Here is a 19,487-nt window from a genome sequence, read left to right on the forward strand (position 1 = left end):
GTGTTGCTTTACATACTAGTCTATATAAAATGTCTTGCATTGCCAATAAAAAGACTTGACCTGGGCTAATTTCTAACTTTTCCATACACACACACAAACAAACACGCACAATTAGTTTAGGGGATGCTCTAAAGTGCAGATTTTGGCCATCTTTTCCCGCTTGGTCACTTCGACGCCACCTCGCTGGTCATACCTCCCCCAGTTATGAACATAAACCCACACCCTTGACTACCAGTGGCGGATCCAAGGGGAGGGGCGCACCGGGCGTCCCCCCTCCCCCCTTTACTTTCCAAAGCGAAAAAAAATAATAAAATAGCTGCAAACGGCAGTTTTGGGACAGTAAAATGTCAAAATTTTCAAGCTCGCTCGCTCCTCTCGCTCGCATTTAGTCGCAATGCCATTCTCCTGAAGTTGCTGCCAGTAATTGCCGGCAGTTGCGCCTGGTGCGCCTCCCCCCCCCCTTAATTTCCAAAGCGAAAAAATATAGCTACAAACGGTAGTTTTGGGACTGTAAAATGTCAAAATTTTCAAGCTCGCTCGCTCCATTCGCTCGCATTTAATCTTTATGCCATTCTTCTGATGTTGCTGCCAGTAATTGCCTGCAGTTGCGCCCGGTGCCCCTCCCCTTAATTTCCAAAGCGAAAAAATATGGCTAAGAACGGCAGTTTTTGGACTGTAAAATGTAAAATTTTCAAGCTCGCTCGTTCCGCTTGCTCGAATGTAATCATTATGCTCTCCTGATATTGCTGGCAGTATTTGCCAGCAGTTGCGCCCGATGCGCCCCCTTAAATTCTAAAGCGAAGAAATATAGCTGTACAAACGGCAGTTTGTTTGTTTTTTACTGTAAAATGTCAAAATTTTCAAGCTCGCTCGCTCGCTCGCATTTAATTGTTATGCCATTCACCTGATGTTGCTGCCAGTAATTGCCAGCAGTTGCGCCCGGTGCGCCCCCCTTAATTTCCAAAGCAAAAAAATATGGCTACAAATGGCAGTTTTGGGAATGTAAAATGTCAAAATTTTCAAGCTCGCTCGCTCGTTCGCTCGCATTTAATTGTTATGCAATTCTCCTGATGTTGCTGCCAGTAATTAATGGCAGTTGCGCCCGTTGCGCCCCCACCCCTCCTTTATTTCCAAAGCGAAAAAATATGGCTCCAAATGGCAGTTTTTTGACTGTAAAATGTCAAAATTTTCAAGCTCGCTCTCTTCGCTCGCTCGCATTTAATTGCTATGCCATTCACCTGATGTTGCTGCCAGTAATTGCCAGCAGTTGCGCCCGGTGCACCCCCCCCCCTTAATTTCCAAAGCATATAACTATGGCTACAAACGGCAGTTTTTGGACTGTAAAATGTCAAAATTTTCAAGCTCGCTCGCTCGCTCGCTCGCATTTCATTGTTATGCAATTCTCCTGATGTTGCTACCAGTAATTACCGGCAGTTGCGCCCGTTGCGCCCCCACCCCTCCTTTATTTCCAAAGCGAAAAAGTATGGCTCCAAATGGCAGTTTTTGGACTGTAAAATGTCAAATTTTTCAAGCTCGCTCTCTTCGCTCGCTCGCATTTAATTATTATGCCATTCACCTGATGTTGCTGCCAGTAACTGCCAGCAGTTGCGCCCGCTGCGCCCCCCTTAATTTACAAAGCAATGAAATGTGGCTACAAACGGCAGTTTTTGGACTGTAAAATGTCAAAATTTTCAAGCTCGCTCGCTCCCCTCGCTCGCATGTAGTCGTGATGCCATTCTCCTGATATCGCTGCCAGTAATTTGTCGTTTCACACCGTCATTCCATAATCCATTTTAGGGGGTACAACCCCCTCCGGCACTTCCGCACCCTCCCCCCACCCTTGCTCGCTCCCTCGCATACTAACCACCCCCCCCCCCCCCCCCCCCCGCCCGAAGATGAAATCCTAGCTACGCCGGTGCCCTTTCCCCGCTTGGTTTCCCTCAAAACACAGTAAAAGTCTAGGGATTGAGAGCTTCCTATATTCCAAATGTCTGTCCAAAAAATTTCGTAAACATTTAGTGTCAAAACGCACCCCCCTTGAAAAAAAGCTGGTGACGCCCCTGCATCATCGTGATATCTATCATCACTCTATTCACTGCTGTCTATTTTCTCTTTGTCGATGAGGTCTTTCCATCTTCATTGACCAAGTTCATAGTGAAGATCCACAGGCGGAACAAGTGGTGACAGATACACAACATATTTTCCCTGAATGTCTAGTTTCTCACTTTTTGACTGAAAATGATTTCTCAAATATTTCACCAAATATGTGTGCACCAAATTCAATGAATCACGCAATCTTTTTTTTCCCAAAATCAAAAGCAACTCCGTGTGAGAAGGGGTATCACACTCTCCCCCAACTCAGTCGCAGAGCACAGATATCAGATTTTCCTCTTTTTTTTGTCATTGAGGGAGAAAATAACGCAACAATACTGAGAATTTGTATACCTTTGGTTTGTTGGAGCCTTCTTTTTACAACTCAGGCCCTGATTTCTGATTTGAAATTTTCCCAATAACGGAATGTGTGCACTAGGCCCTACATAATTGAATTTCAATTCTAAAAATGAGAAGAAAAAAAAAACCTCCCCTGTTCGGGAAGGGTGTATCCCCGACCTAAACTCTTTCCTGATCAGCGACGGCTGCGCTTCAATAGACCTATTATATTTAAAAAAAAATGACTTGGCCACTAAAATGAGAAAATCATGACAAACTTACAGCGTTTAGGTTGTTTTGAGCTTTTTCTTGCAACTTACCAATACCAACGTATCGTCGTACTCTTTTAATTTCCTAGATGTTTCAACAAAAGTGTGCAATGAATTGTTGAAATCTAATTCTAAAAAACAAAAACAAAAATGCAACAGCTCCCTCGTCAGGATGAGTATCCTCGATCCTCCCATTTGCCATCTGGTCGCTGCGTTAATCATGATTTTCAAATACTGTAAAGGGCTTTTTACACTTGTGTTTCTTAACCCCGGACTTTCTCTGACCCAGGACTATCGTTAGTCCCGTACCAATTTTTTCAGCTTTTTACACTCGCCAATTAGTCCCGTACTATCTCTTGTCCGGGGCTAAGGAGAAAACTGACCTTTTTACACTCGTATTTCTTAGCCCCGGACTTTCCAAACCACATGAATATTCATAATTACGCTGTGTACTGTACACGTACACGCACGCACCGGCAGCACTTGATTACCTCGTTTCTGATTGGTCAGTGAGGGTCGGACTTCGTCTCCGTCGCTTAGCCCAGGATTATTTTTTCGTTCTGTTTACACTCACTTGCTTGGCACCGCAATTGCGGTGCTAGCACCGCAATTGCGGTGCTAACCCCTGCTATTTTGCAGGGCCAGATAGTACCGTACTATCGGTGGGGCTAGCCCACTTTGGCAAAAACGAGTGTAAACAGAAGGTGGGCTAAGGATAGTCCCGTACCAACGGTGGGGCTAAGGCCCCCCCTTAGCCCCACCGTTGGTCCGGGGCTAAGCAAAATTTTACAAGTGTAAAAAGCCCTTGAGTTGATAAGAGTATATATGTGGGAAAATCATGCCACAAAATAATATTGCTATTCTTGCTATCGATTTTATATAGAAACCCACACATCGCCCAACCGTTTTGAATGAAAATGCCTCAAAAACTTCACCAAAAGACAGTGCACCAAATCGTCCAGCTCTAGCTCCCTCATCAGCACGTGGTGATAACCCCTCCCATCAAGTAGAACGCCCTCCCCTCGCTTGCGTATATATTCCCCCTAAAACATGTTAAACTTGCACCCCCAAAACACTTAGCTGCCCACGGCCATGAAATCGACTACCGTATCTTGTAGTCCTTCACATTCATTATTTGATGGCAAGTAAGAAGAGCTATAGTCCAGGCTAGGCTCCATAGAAAGTGCACCTAACCTTGTTTTTTGATATATACAATGTTTTTTGATGGTTTCTTGTCAATTCGAGGGTGCTGATTCCAAATCCGATTGATGCCACTCGCGTAACCTTGAGCATTTTCGGCAAAACGCAAAAATCCAAAATGGCCGCCAAATATGCTAATTTGGCCATGATAATCCCAGTTATGTCAATTTTATGACAAATTATTCCATAAAAGTTTTTTTTTAATTTTTGTTCCTTGAGTAATTCTACTTGCACATGCAAGAAATTTTTCATTTGAAGAGGTACATTTATTATTTTAAGCTTATTTTCAATTCAAAATGGCCGCCACTCCTATACTCATGTACTATATGAATGGCAAAAAATATGCATAGAAATAGAAGACGAATTTTCAGTCACATACCTACGCTTTTATCAAGTTTTGCATGTGCAATGCAAATCTGATGAGTGCCACAAGCAAAACAAGCAAACAATCAAGCAAACAAACAGAAAGTTTATTGTTTTTAGGCTTATTATTATTCTTCTTAATACACTCTGTACAAAACTTCAAAATGGATGCCACTCATATACCCCTGCACAATATGAACGGCAGAGCGTGTGAAATAAACAAATTTTCTTTTCTTTTTCCTGTCACTCAGGTACACTGTTTACCGATTTGTGTGCTGATTATAAATCAGAAGGTTGTTACTAACAAAGGCTGTTTTATTTTTTGATGCAAAATTCCAAATTTGCTACCTCAATCTGAATTTTGTCCCTAGGTATTTGGAAAAATCCACCAAAACTTGAATTGACGCCAACATCAAGATCGTTTATCAGGAATTATTAGATATGAACATTTGATACTTACTTGCCTTGAGATGTTCAACATCAAAATATTCATTCTGATTTACTGAATTAAAAGGCTGAATCCTAGATGATGACACAAATGAAATTTCCAATTAACTGTCCTGTTCTACATTATCTAAAAGCTATATTGCGATACAAACTTTTCAGTCTCCTCATCCGAGAAAGAACATGAGGCAGGGGAAGTGGAAAAAGGGACCACCTCACCTCCTGTTGTCAAATCTCTGAAATGAAAACAATGCCCCAAAGTTTTAATGTTAACCTAGATGAATTATATTTTATGGTAGATGAATTTTACCACCGTTTTTTTTTTTCGGAGTGAATGTGTTTGAGTATAGGCCTATGATGTCGAGGGAGACTGAGTTCTGTACAGTGCTGCCTCATTCTGAAAGCAGTGTTCTAACAACTTCACACTGCTTGTCTTTAATCTTCAGTATTTGCAGATTCAGGATTGCTCTCGGTAACCAGACCAGCTGTGTTAGGACTCTGAATGATGGCCTCCTTAATGGTGGCTGTATAAACTAACTCCACTAGAGGTCTTTTTAACATATATGTGGTGACATTACATTCACTTCACGGAGGACGTTTGCAGATGATCTTGCCTTTACGTCTCATAGAAAGTCCTTGGATGACATGAGCCGAGTACTGACCCATCTCAAGACAATAGTGGAGTACTTCATCTTCTGGAGACTTTGCCCCAACCTTTATTAGATTATCATCAGACCCATGCCTTCCATGTTAATAACCATCTTGTCAACGCTATGTTCAAGGTAGCCCTTTGTAGCAAGCCTTTCAAGCATAGGCTAAGGAAGTCCACCCTCCTTCACTGGCACTCGATCACTCTCCCTCACACTGGAAGGAAAGGATGGCAAGTGTCACCAGTGCCATCAACGCATACCCTGACCTTCCAAACACGATAGCATGGGGGGGGGGGGGGGGCATTTCATGAAGCGTTTTGTCTGACAAATTTGTCTGACAAATTTGCTCTCAGCCAATCAGATGCAAGGATTTAATAGCTTATAACAGTTTGTCAAAAATAAAAGATCTGACAAAACACTTCATGAAATGCCCCCTTGAACAACCTGCCATCAATGTGCCTGAAATCCCACAAGCCTAGATTTCCCTATACTGTAACTTGAAAGCTTTGACCCCAAAACAGGTTGGTACAGATGCTGGTCTGATGTCATCTCTGATACCACCCAAGTTACCTACAACACTGTCTGTGGCCTGGCAACAAAGCCACAGGGCTTCAACGGGTGGTGATCAAGCAAGTCTTCATGTCTTCATCCTGTTTCTATGGCAAATAATCGCCCTCTGACCCCTGAGGAAGTGCTGAACATCACCAGATGTGGTTGCAATTAAAACAATTGCAGGACTAATATGCATCTTTAGCCTGAGAATTCTGCAAATTTGGGGCTGATGTCGCCTGCTGCTAAACATACAATTAAAGGGTTCTTTAAAGACAATAAAAATGACAGATTTAGTTTTAAGACAAGACTGAATGAGATCATGATGTCAAAGTGTATATTATCAACACCTGGGAACTGTGAGAGAACTGAAAGAGGTATCTCACATTGCTCCTTGGTTGATGTTTAATGAACAGTTTGTACGGTATTGCATTAGGACAGTTTCGTTTATTCCTTCAACAGTTTTTGTTGTTGTTTTAATTCAAGAAGAAAGTCAGGTTTGCTCGATAATATCAAGGTGGCACTTCTAAATTAAATCATATCAAAGTGATGGAGGTTATGATCCATTTCGAACTCACCTCAGGACTGCTCCCTCCCCCCCCCCCCCCCAACTCCTTGCTGGAAAAAAAAAAACTATACATAGTAAAGAAATTTTAGTTGTGTCATTAATGCCCGATGTGTTTTTGTCTGCAACCATGTATCTCTGCACTTACTGTATAGGATTTTTCTGTACTTTGTTAATGGTTTTAGGGGAATGCATAATACAAGCTTCGCTTTCTAGCTTCCCCTCCATTTTCAACATTATTTGATAAATACCATGTATTATAGGCTCCTTAATATTACATTTTTATATTCAACCGGCATGTACAATATGATGGTATATTGATTCCTTGCGAGACGTTTAGTGAACTTATATTGTTGAGACTTTTGTTGAGACAAATGAAATATATAAGAAATTGTGTTCAACATCGTAAGGTTTATGAATATTAAATGCTCATATATGTAGCCCCCTATGTATTGTAAGTGACACCCAACATATTGCACACGCAACACTTTATGATAGCGTAGGTACGGGACTGGAAATACAGTAAATTTGTTCTATATTTCCATGCATATGTTTTGCCATTCATATAGTACATAAGCATAGGAATGGCGGCCATTTTGAATTAAAAAAATGAGCTTTAAATGCTAAATGAACCTGTATGAAATGAAAATTCGCTTGCAAATGCAGATGGAGTAACTCTAGGAACAGAAATGTACAAAGTTTGGTGGAATAATTGGTCATATAATGCACATTATTGTGTTTATCACGGCCGAATTAGCATATCTGGCGGCCATTTTGGATTTTTGCATTTTTTCCAATCATGAACCCCAGCTCACCCCCCCCCCCCAAAAAAAAAGTTGCCGTCCTGACAATAACAAAAAGTCCTACGTAGAGATATGGAATGAATGTTAAGAACACTACAAAGATGTTCAAAGAAGTATTACTACATTTAGTGTACCCCTAAGAGTATCCGGGCAATTACCCCCAGAGGGCAATTCTACCCCCCCCCCCCCCCCCCCCCGCTAAATACTGGTTAGTGGTAAGGTTAAATAAAGATTAGGGCAAGGGTTAGGTTACGGGTTAGGAGTTTGGGTTAGGGTTAGGATTAGGTTCAGGATTAGGATTAGGGCCAGGGGAAGGGTCCGGGGTAATTGCCCAGGAGGTAATTTGCCCCCCCCCCCCCCCAAAAAAAAAAAAAAAAAAAAAAAAAAATCTACCCGGTTGTCAGCGGTATCTTTTGCCTACTGAGTGCGTCGCGCAGTTTCACCGCAGCTCATCATTCGGTGCATGCAAGGTGAGTTGGTGCGTGCCAGCTGGTGCGTACATTACGCGCACTGTGCATGTGCGGTTAAGTTAGGTAGGTTTGGGTTGGGGAAAGTCCCACGTTGATAAATTTTGGATACCACTCTACTCGGCGAACGAAGATTTTATTTCTAGTAGTTCAAGAATGGATCACCTTTATCCTTTGAGAATTGGTTCGGCAGTTGTACTAGAACCTTTAGCATGCCCTGAATCGGACAGAGGGCACCGTCGAGGTATGCACATCATCACATTTTACGTATGATTTAAGTCGGTTCTGAGGTGTTAAGAGCCCAACACCATACCCAATACGTGGGGTCTAGCAACACCATATCCTTGATCCTTGCATGACAATCCGTGTGCAGTATTAACTAAACTAGTAGCACTGGCCTGGCAGTAAACTTCACAAGTGTGTAGTCTAGATACCTGTACCTCAAACCGTTAGTTATTACCTCCGCAAAGGGAGGAGGTTATGTTTTCATTACCGGTGGTTTGTCCGTGTGCAAAACAACTCAACAAGTTGAAGTTGTAAACAGATTTGGATGAAACTAAGTTGCAGGAAAGGTTGAGAATGACACAACTCCACAAGGAACAGATGATTAAAGTTTGGTAGTGATCCGGGAATTTTTATGGATTTTATGAAGGATTTTCAATACTTTGGCAGGTAGTCTAGGGTCAGTGAACTTGGGAGTTCAAGCTGCGTTTTTTTTTTAGGTTTTCATATGCGCAGTAGAGTGCGTGCTCTAGTTTCTGGTCCAGGGCAAGGTGCGCCGCACAGCGCAGCTGGCATTGATGACATAACAAAAGGTTTCTATAAATGGGAAATTGGGTGATTGTCAGCATATTGATAGACAATAGTCCACGTATGTATGGGTAGAAATCACTTATCTCTACAGAAGAACAAGATCAGTGGTGGAAATGAGCTGCTTGGTGGAGGTCTGTGCTCTCAGAGTGGTTCTCTCTAGTTTTACCAATGTACCACGCGATTGCAAAGTTGCATTGTACGATTTTCATTTAACAGTCTTCAGGCAGCTGTGATATCCGATCATCAAGAGTATAGTACGGACTATTTATGAGGAAGAAAAAAGTCTGAGGTAAAATAAAAAAGGAAAAAAGAAAAGAACAGTTAGTTCAGACCATGACTGAGTTGGTGGGGGCAGAATTCATGTGAATGCTAATAAAAAATTGTCAGCATTTTTAGGCCTGTTATAACGTGGCATCTGGGTAGATAGATGAGAGATATTAAATAAATTTCAAATAGGCCTACCTTGAATGAAGCTAATCCCTTGGCCTTTCAGCAGCTCCAGGAAAGCAAAACTGAGAGTTCTCTTTTTCTTTATAAGTTATTGTAATGTCATCAAATGCATTCCACCACACATTTGGTTTCCTTCTGTCTTCATCACAGCAAGGCAAAGGAAGCCATGTGCTAGAAGTGGTCACTGTGCTGTGGCTGATGAAACCAACGTTTACCTGTTCGGTGGCTATAATCCAGATGAAGAAACTGTCTTTCAATACTTTGGTGATATCAGGGAGCCACTGTTTGGAGAGGTAAGATTAGTGAATAAAAACCAGTGTCTTTTGAAAATCAGAAAATATCATGGAAACTAGAATTAAATTCTCAAAATGCTAAAGGTTATTTTTGAATGTAGGTCAATAGCACAATCAGGGTATGCAATTGTGTAACAGGGCAAAAATGAAAAAACTTGGTGAAAATGCTTTTTTTGTTGTTTGTTGTAGCTGAGTGTTCAAATTTTCATTTCATGTAAAGAACGAGTCAAAATTTTGCATTAAACTGCGCATAAATTAGCATTTAAATTAGGGGTGTCGAATTACATTGAAATGACTGATATATTGGAAAAATTCATTTAAAAAAAGGAGAATTTTTTTTCATCTGATAATGCTGTTAGATATTCCTGATAAATATCTCTTTCATTCACCACCAGCACATAGCCATGACATATCACAAAATATGAATGAATTTCATATTTTCACTTCTCGAAATGGATGATCAATTTTGTAGGCATTATTTTGAATTCAAATAAGACCACTTTTACATATTTTATCATATCTCACTTTTGCCAAAGAGTGAAGAGGCGAAACTTTCAGGAATAGGTAACAGACATATAGTGGCCATTATTACAAATTTTTATGAAATTAGGGCAGGCACTTTGGAAGATATTATATTTTTCATCAAAAAATTATCTGTACAGTTTGACCTTGAATGTGCGCACAGTGTTTAGATCAATTCTCATATTTGTAAACACAGAAGAATGAATGTGAGATTTATGATGACTTGAGTTGATATCCAAGCTGTGACAGTCAAACAATGACATATTAAGCCAAAATACTATGTTTTTGCTTATGATATCTTTAGAAATCGAACAAGCATTGAAATTGAACACTGAACACTTATCATATGACCTTCATGCAGTATAACATGGGCGTGTATCGCACTTATTTATGCTCAGCAATTTGTAAAAATATAAAAAAATAAGTTCCTATTGCTCAAATTTGCTAAAATTTTCACACAATAGATTTCTACATATGTACAATTCATGGTTAAAGAAACAAGGATATTCAATAAGGGGAAAAGAGTCTTTAAAGTAGTCAAATTAGGATATACCTCACTGAAAATACTGAAAAACGGCTGCACTTATTTTACTCAGCATTTGAAAATGGCTCAAAACTCAAAACTGGCTGAACATTTATTGGCAAACAGCGCACCATATTGTAGTGTGTCTTCAGTACTTTCAGGAAAAGCAGAAAAATAAGCTGTTTCTCCATGTATAGCTGTACAGCATGGGTTAAAAGGTCACAATGTCACAAAAATAAGCTAGCATTACACTCCTACCAGGATGGGACTTCAGACCTTATAACTTTCTCCAGCTGAAAGAACCACTGTTTTTTATTGCATGCAAGCAATGCCAGGAACAAATCCATTAATTTGATACCAAACACATACTGTAGGGGTAGACTTAAAATATGGACCTCAAATCTTGATTTTACGTAAGTTGTAAAACGCTTTTTTTGACGCATTACGTGGGTTTTGGGGGACTTTTTGGTAATTAACCTTTAATAATTAACAGTAAATGAGAAGAAATTAGCTATTGTCTTACCACATGTGATTACTGATGTCTTAGCATGCTGCATGTGAATTTTTAAGTCAGTTGGTGCATTCTTTTAGAAGTTACAATTTTTCAAAGTGAGAAAGTCATGATTGCATACCCTGATTGTGCTTATCACCTGTAGCAAGATGAATGTCATGCTCATTTGTTTGGGTTTGATTTTAAAAGTAAAGAAAAAATCTTGGTGTTCTCCTCAGAATGGGAAATATTTTGTCTTCTTTGTAGATATAGGAACTGAAGTTGTTTGTCTATTTCATGTAGAGATTTTTATACCCCCGCCAAACGTAGTTTGAAGGGGGTATATAGGAATCAGCGGACGGTCGGGCAGTCGGGCGGTCGGGCGGTCGGTCGGGCGGTCGGGCGGTCGGTCCGTTCCAAATCTTGCGTCGCGAACTACTTCCTCAGTTTTCAACCGATTCCCATAAAACTTGGCACAGATGTGTGCCTTGGGTTGTAGATGTGCAAGACGTATTTTTTGACAGTACCCAAAAGTACGTTGCCATGGTAACAGCATATTATGGGCAAAAATGGGTACAAATCTTGCGTCGCGAACTCCTCCCACAGTTTTTGATCAATTTTTATGAAATTAGGTACAGATGTTCATCTGTATATGTTAATGTGCAAGACACATATTTCCGCAGTGGCAAAAAGTGCGTTGCCATGGTAACGGCATGTTATTGGTAAAATATAGGGCAAAATGCTTCATGGCAAAACTGCTTCATCAGTGTTCTTGCAATTCTCATGGAATTCATATTGAATGTTTGTCTTAGGATATAGGTCAGCATGACACATTTCTTGACAGTGACAAAAAGTATGTTGCCATGGTAACAGCTCGCATATTATGAGCCAAAATGATGGAAAATTTTGTGTTGCAAACTACTTCCTCAGTTTTTGCCCAATTTCCATGAAACTTGGTACAGATGTGTGCCTTTGGTTGTAGATGTGCAAGACGCATTTTTCGAAAGTACCCGAAAGTACGTTGCCATGGTAACGGCATATTAATGGCAGAAGATTAAGGAAAGATCTTGCGGATTTAACTACTTCCTCAGTTTTTTGACCAAAGCTTATGAAATGTTGTTTTGACCAAAGCTTATGAAATGTTGTTTGGCGGGGGTATAACCAGTCGCTGTAGCGACATTTCTAGTTATGCTTATGAATGCAAAAATAAAGATCTTATGTCTTCCAAGGAAGCACAAATTTCTATCCTGTTATCCTATAATGATTCTTAAAGAGCAATTCTGGATCAGTTAAAGTTAGCCTTAAAAGAGGGAGTAACATTGTATGAGCACAACAGTACAAATTCTATCAAAATCAGATGAAAATTTGGGAAGTTATGAAATTATGAAGTTTTACCAATTTTTGCCAAACAATTACAGTTGCCAATGCAAGTGAGCAAGTTGATGATGTCATTACCTCACAACTTTCCATTGATATTTACTTTTATTGTAAAAAAAAAGGCTTGACTAATATTCAACTTTTCTGCTGTAGTGTAAGAGTATAGAAGATAATAATGCTATTCTTGGCTGAATAACTTCAAAATTAATCAGATGCGATATATGCATTTATGGTTTTAGACTGGGGCATAATTGCATTTGAAAAAGGAAATTTCAAGATTTTGTGTACATACAAACTTTACGACAAGCTCTATTTTAATGATGTCATTAACTACCTCGTACTGTAAAATTGGATAGTTGCGCGCAACTAATTTTTCGCTCGGCTGGGCAAGAAGAGTTTTGAATGTGTATAATTCCGTGGAATCCAGACATCAACTACTGGAACATATGGCAAGCAAAAATTTCGCGAAAATTTCAACACCACGAAAATTTCCACTTTTACAGTAACAGAGATTATATTGTATTTGTTCTATTAACTGTTCCAGATCTGAAATGCAGTATTTCAGATTGACTCTAATTCCCTAAAAGAGTGTAAAATTAGTTTCTCCAAGTCAAAAAAAAAAAAAACATAACAAAACTGTCATAACAGAGAGCATTGATGTGTCCCACTCCTTGTAGGTATGGAGGTACCACATTCCATCCAATCAGTGGCATCTGCTTGCTGATGAGTGCCGTCGCCACTTCAAGCTTGCCTCCATGTCGGCTGTTAGAAGGGGTCGGACAGTCCTCATCTATGGGGGTACCAGTTTCCCCTTTGGGCACACTAGCAGTAACGAGATAACTTGGCTGGATGTGCGCAGCGTTGAGTGGCATCATAGGAGTGCAGAAGGGGAGAAGAAGCCTATCAACAGCTATGGCCAGGTGAGCCGAGTTTTGAGTAATGCAAAATAAAATTTGTTGAAGACTATAAGAAGAAACAACAGCAAAAGTTTCATTCTGTAATGCCATATAATATATTTTGAAACATCTATTCAGTTGATCTACTAAGAAATGATTGTCAGGAACAATTTGTGAGTAAACTATACATTTTGACAGAGAATATCGCTGAAACTAGCTCAGTTGTTACCCTATGTACTGACCAGCTGACATGGTTTTGGTGCCCTGAAATGGAAATTTACTATTAAAAACGATGAGGCTTTATGGTTTGAGTGAATAGTGACCGTTTGTATGCCTGTTGTTCCCAATCTGCAGACTATAGCAATTCTCGATCCGTACCTCTATGTGTTTGGGGGAACAACGGGATGGGTCTACTGCTCGGACGTCCATCGCTGCCACCTGCACACCAGCAAGTGGGAACGAGTGTTTGACCTCCAGGTGCACGAGACCAAAGTGGTCAAGGGCCTAACGGAGCGGAACAGGGGCGTGCCTGACCCTCGATACAGACATGAGATGCTGAGTGATGGGCGTCGGCTGTACGTCATTGGAGGAGGTACATCTCAGATGGCATTTACACTGGAACAGGTGCGTTACTCATTGGCTTTGCATTATTAACTCCTCCAAGGAAGGAGGAGGTTAAGTGATCATCAGCATTGGTTTTTCTGTTTGCAAAATAACTCAAAAGTTAAGTGAAAGAAAGATATTATTCAGAGGGGGGAAGGCTCAGGTTTGAATTTCTTCAGTTTGTCTCCCTCTACAAATGAAAATTTGTTAAGATCGCAACTGCTGATCTGTAAATTAACAAACATGTTGGAAAAAAGGTAGCAGTAGATGACAGGTTCGAGTCCTACTGGGTCCTTTTTTCCGACATGTTTGTTAATTTACAGATCAGCAGTTGAGATCTTAACAAATTTTCATTTGTAGAGGGAGACAAACTGAAGAAACTCAAACCTGAACTCAAAAGTTGTGAACAGATTTGATTGAAACTTCCAGGAAAAGTTGATAGTGACACAAGGAACAGATGATTACACTTTGGTAGTGATCCGGGAATTTTTATGGATATCTGATGGATTTTTTAAAATCTTTTTGCAGATAGGGTCAGTGCACTTTGGAGTTCAAGCTGAGCATAAACACTCCGTTTTTGGGTTTTTTTTGATAAAATTTTGTATTGTTTAGGATTTAATTTTCTGTTCTTTTCAACATAAAACTGCAAAATGTAGTCCATGCCAATGTTTTAGGGAAAGAAATGGAATATTAAAAGAATTTCCTCAAACACATTGCATTTTCTGGCATATGTTTATCAAAATCTTTTCAGTGAAATAGGAAATAAGTTCTTTTTATGCTAATGTTAATTTTCCTTAGCAAAGGATGATTTTTTATCCTTTTTGAGATTTGGTTTTATTCTGATATTGTGTTACTGCTGTATTTGTTGTTGTTTTGCCCGAACCAGCTGAATGTGTTCGACACAGAGACAAGGCAATGGGAATTGATGGATACCTACCCTGATGCAATCCATGGCTTTCCTGGACCACGTCGTTGCCATGGTTGCGCACAATTAGATAATGGTGAGTGTGAACAGGAGGTATTGCTCTCCCACCTTAATAGAATATAAGCTTATGTGAAGTTCATTGTAAGCAGGATGGATTGTAATGATGAAGGATTGTCATATTCAGAGTTTATTTTTTGTTATGAAATGCTAACGAGTATTCCCAACCCCCTTTAGCAATATGTGACCCGCTACAACAAAATGATCCTAAAGTCGGGCGAGGTCGATTATTTGAAAATTGCATGATATAGTTCCCTAATCTTTCTGCTTTAAATTGATATGTAACACATTTTATAAAAATAATCGGCTGCAGAGATATCGATGTTTAAAAGAGAGCATGTCGAGACGTCTTGAAAATCACTGTTTCGAGAAAAGCGCCCTAAAAGTCTTCCTTTCGACGCAGTCGCGATCAAGGGACACGCAAGTCAGTTTTCACCTCTGGACAATAGAAGGTAAGCCCTAGCAACCCCCGAAGAGTTCATTCAAGCACATCAGCGTTGGCGGTCTCCTCACCAACCAATCAGTGACCAGCATGTGAGAAGCGGCTGAGCATCGCCCACACGCACCAGTCGACTGGGCAGTGAGCGAGCTTCACGCTTCGGTTAGCAGCAAGCAGCAAACTGACCAATGAGATCACTCTGGTCGTTGTTAGGGGCGGAACCTATCTGTGGCGCTCAATCCAAATTTTCGAATCAGTTTCTGCTTCATTGAAAAGCCCAAAAACATGGCTCAGAAAAACGCTATTTTTTGGTCTTTCCTTTGATCATTTTGCTTCAAACTTTTGACAGATGATAGAAGACATGTTAGACTCCAATAATATATCAAAATCAGAAAATCGTAAGTTTTGACCAATTTTAATGCTCTGACTTCAAACTCGATTTTCACGGCTTCGACCGTGCGCGACTTTAGGACCTTTTTGTTGTAGCGGGTCACATATATCCAAGTGGTAGTCAACCAAGCTGAGTTTGTCTGGTAAAAAGAAAAATCCTACTCAAAGCCCTCTCCAAAGTATTTAACCTTGTCGCAAGATACATAAACATATCTGTATAGCCATATTCATCCATCCCTAGGGGATCCTGATCATTTCTTATGCTCAGTCACATTGATATTGAATCAAAATAGAGTTGGAACAATAAAGAACACCAATCTTCCTTTTCCTCTTTTTTATTAACATTCAGTTGGCTACATCACAGGTGGCTATGACGGTGAGCGAATCTATGATGATATATGGACCTTATCACTAGACACACGCAAGTGGACCAAATTGGCAGCCAAATTACCGCAGCCTGTGTACTTCCATGCATCAGCAATAACACCGGTAAGTACAAGTAGATTGTTTCTTTATGACTCCAAATAAATTTAAGCGAGACACACTTGCAAGAATAGGGAGTGGTTGATGCTGGTTCTCACAAGCCAGAGAGTTCATACCCTGGTAGATGTTGGACCCGACTCTCCTGGGGGCTGGTTTCATTCAGGGAAGTCACCTAGCACGCATAGCGTGCATATTGTAAAAGCAATCCTTTCACTTTTTCATTATTTTATGACTCGACATTTACAAATTTTTGTTATTATGTAAATTTTGCAAAGGTGAGAGTGTGCTGGTGGAGATACGATGCTCTCAAGGTTATTTGCATTGGTGAAACATGCCCGAGGCACAGCCAAGTGCATGTTGCATGACATTGTGAATACCTGAGAGAGTGCCCCATCTCAAATAACTGTACAATCTTAGACCTGTGCATTATTTGTTTTATAGAATGGGTCAATGAACTATTTTTCATTTACCTTTGTGGGTAAAATACCAGTCAGCTGCATGTAGAACTTAATCATATGATCCAAGATGTCCAAAAGAATAAGATTTCAAACACATTGTAGTATAAAGATAAAGAGGGCACACATGACTCATAGCACACTTCTTATTCTTCAACCTTTAAAAAGAATAATGATCACATCAATGTTTTATAATTACTGCACTTCACATGGTTGTTGATAGGATCAATGAGGAAACATTTGCACATGTGAAGTGGGAAATCTGTATATTAAAGCAATACGTTAAATTTTGTAAACTCAGTAAAGTACCAAGAAATTTATGTGAATTATGTTGCTGTGTTCGCAGATTATGTGTAGCTCCTTGTGGTACATTTCATTGTACAATGAAACTACTCGAAGTGAAGAGTGAATTTAGACTGGTACTCATAATGTGAATTGAATGGCCTCTTCAAGCCTGCAAACATCATAATGGTAGCCTTCTGAATGGTAGCCTTCTGAACAATCATAATGGTAGCCTTCTGAATGGCATCCGAACCAACTTTAGCCTTGTAGCATATCATCAGCACAATCTTCTTGATCTGCCTCAATGGCTGTGTTTTGGGTGATGTTTTACAGTGCACTCCCGTTATAACGAAATGCTCGGGACCGGCAGTTTTCTTTCGTTATAACGAAATTTCGTTATAACCGAACAAATACAATGTATAACGAACACAAGGAACCACGTATATATATATCATATTATGTTTGCTGAATACTCATCATACACTGGAAAGCTATGTGACATGTGATGGGATAACTGTATTACAATAATAAACGCAAGTTCCCCTCAGACACTGCGTGACACAAGGAGCGAACACACAATGGTATGAAGCGTTCACCCATGCAGAGACGCTATAAATGCTTGTTCCGCTACGTATTTTCCAAAGCAATTCGCATTTCGTTACAACGGAGCACATTTCTTTTGTTTTTCTTTGTCTGCGGCGCTCGGAAAAGACTTCGTTATAACGGAAATTTCGCTATAACCGTGTTCGTTATAAGCGAATTTTGTACCATAGACTTTAATGGTGATAATTTTGGGACCAGAAGATTTACTTCGTTATAACGAAATTTCGTTATAACCGTGTTCGTTGTAACGGGAGTGCACTGTATGATGATTTGTGTGGTTTTTTTGTTTGTTTGTTTCATTGTCGTTTTCGTAAAACTGAACCCGTAGCTTGGTTGCAAAAATGTGTTTTCCAATAACTGCTTAATAATTTTCTACCAGAAAGTTTATGTGAACGTCTCGAGAAGAGAGTAAGTCACTACGATCTACGTAATCATGAAAATATTCTTAACCTCCCTAAGCCAAAATCAACTATCCTTAGAAATAGCACTTTATATTCGGCATCAAGATTATTCAATACATTACCAACAGAAACAAGATCCTTAACTTCAATTACTGCATTCTCAAAAGCAATTTAGGACATTTCCTTTGCTAATTTTTCCACCTGATTATATCAAATTTCTCTTAGTACACAATGCCTATGTAATTACCGTCTCCCATTAACTTGTCACATGTTTGATTATTTTTTTTTTGTCTGTACTTACAAATTGTATACTTTGTGACTTTTTCAGTTTTGGGGGTTTTTTTGCATTCGTTTTGCAATGATTTTTTCATGTTTTTTATTTGTATTCTCTTCATTGTATGATTTCTATGTTTTGTTATCATTTCAAGGCCTTGCTGAAAACAACTTATAGCTGATAGCAAGCTTTTTACCATAGTTAAATAAATAAACTCCACTCAATTCAACTCAATGTCTCATGTGTCCGTCCACAGAATGGGTGCCTCTTCATTCATGGAGGAGTCTTGGATAAGGAGGGCAGGAGGCGCACCAAGAGTTTGGTGAGGGTCTGGGTAAGGATGCAGCCCCTCCTCCAGCTGGCCTGGAGCTGTGTCCGCTCGCTGCTGAAGGATCCTTCGACTGTGAGAAAAGACACACTGCAGGCTATGGGAGTACCCCCTTGTCTCCTACCAGACATTGGATGATGTGACGATGATGATGAGGATGACGATGATGATGATACTGATGATAAAGACATTATGCTGTTGCCATGGTGACAGGGACACTTGTATCTGATCAGACTCTGCAGTAAGAAGGCATCAGAGAATCGCACAACTTGCGGTACTGTTTGAGGTACGCTCTAGGTTCGATAACTGCATGACCTGAATGTACAGGGTCATGTTTGATGAAAGAAACACAACATGTAGTCAAACTAGCAAAAACGCTCAGTGTTGCATCTTCGGTAATGGGCAAGACTGGGAATGATATATACTTAATTCAAATTTCCCTAGCCACAGCCAATTAAGGAAACTATATACTGACTAAAACACCATATGTGACCTTGCACCTCAAAACAAACAAAAAGTCGCCAGACATGAATTTTTAGTTAAGACCATATTCTGAAAGAGCAGACTTTAAAGGTATTAGCCCACATTTGTAAACCTGCAGCAATTGGTCTCATAGTTAGCATGGAGTTTGGGTATGATTGCAGTAACACCTGTGCAAAATTTCGTTCCAATTAGTCCATTACTTTCATAAAAATAAATGAAAATGCACCGTATGCATGCGTATAACGCTCGCTAGCTCCCGTCCACGTACGTACTACATGCATGCGATACATGTGTAAGTTACATGTACGTAGCTAGCCCGCGCTCGTAATTTGGGTCGGGTTGACCCGGTTTGAAAATTGATTTTAAAACGATGATTTTCTCTCTTTTATCGAATGGTATAGACAAAGAGCAACAGGTGAGGTATGTTACTGTTATAACTTGTACTTGAAGTCATATTGGACCTGCTTTATGCAGTTTTGATTTTCGTGGGTTTGCAAATGTGGGCTAATACCTTTAAGCTTTAAAATGATGTATAACTCAAATCAAATGGACTCTCCTAACCTGTCTAAATATTGGAAAGAAAGCACAATCTCAGGAAAAGTGTGAACTGAGAAAAGAGGCTCTGAAGTACAGTGTCTATTCAAGCGCTTAATCTTTACC

General features: G+C 39.9%; 1 protein-coding gene across 1 annotated transcript; it reads left to right on the forward strand.

The window, feature by feature from the left end:
• Nucleotides 1-7,838: 7,838 nt before the first annotated feature.
• Nucleotides 7,839-18,970, forward strand: LOC139717693 (kelch domain-containing protein 10-like). The gene is made up of 7 exons (XM_071629194.1): nucleotides 7,839-7,984; nucleotides 9,154-9,296; nucleotides 12,886-13,128; nucleotides 13,459-13,728; nucleotides 14,594-14,708; nucleotides 15,868-16,007; nucleotides 18,273-18,970. Exons 1-7 carry the CDS (start codon nucleotides 7,897-7,899, stop codon nucleotides 18,480-18,482), a joined length of 1,209 nt encoding a protein of 402 aa, XP_071485295.1. The 5' UTR covers nucleotides 7,839-7,896; the 3' UTR covers nucleotides 18,483-18,970.
• The last annotated feature ends 517 nt before the right edge of the window (nucleotides 18,971-19,487 follow it).

The sequence above is a fragment of the Diadema antillarum genome, unplaced genomic scaffold (genome assembly GCF_040938485.1).
Source record: "Diadema antillarum isolate AM-2024a unplaced genomic scaffold, OU_Dant_1.0 scf00000081, whole genome shotgun sequence".
NCBI lineage: Eukaryota > Metazoa > Echinodermata > Echinoidea > Diadematoida > Diadematidae > Diadema > Diadema antillarum.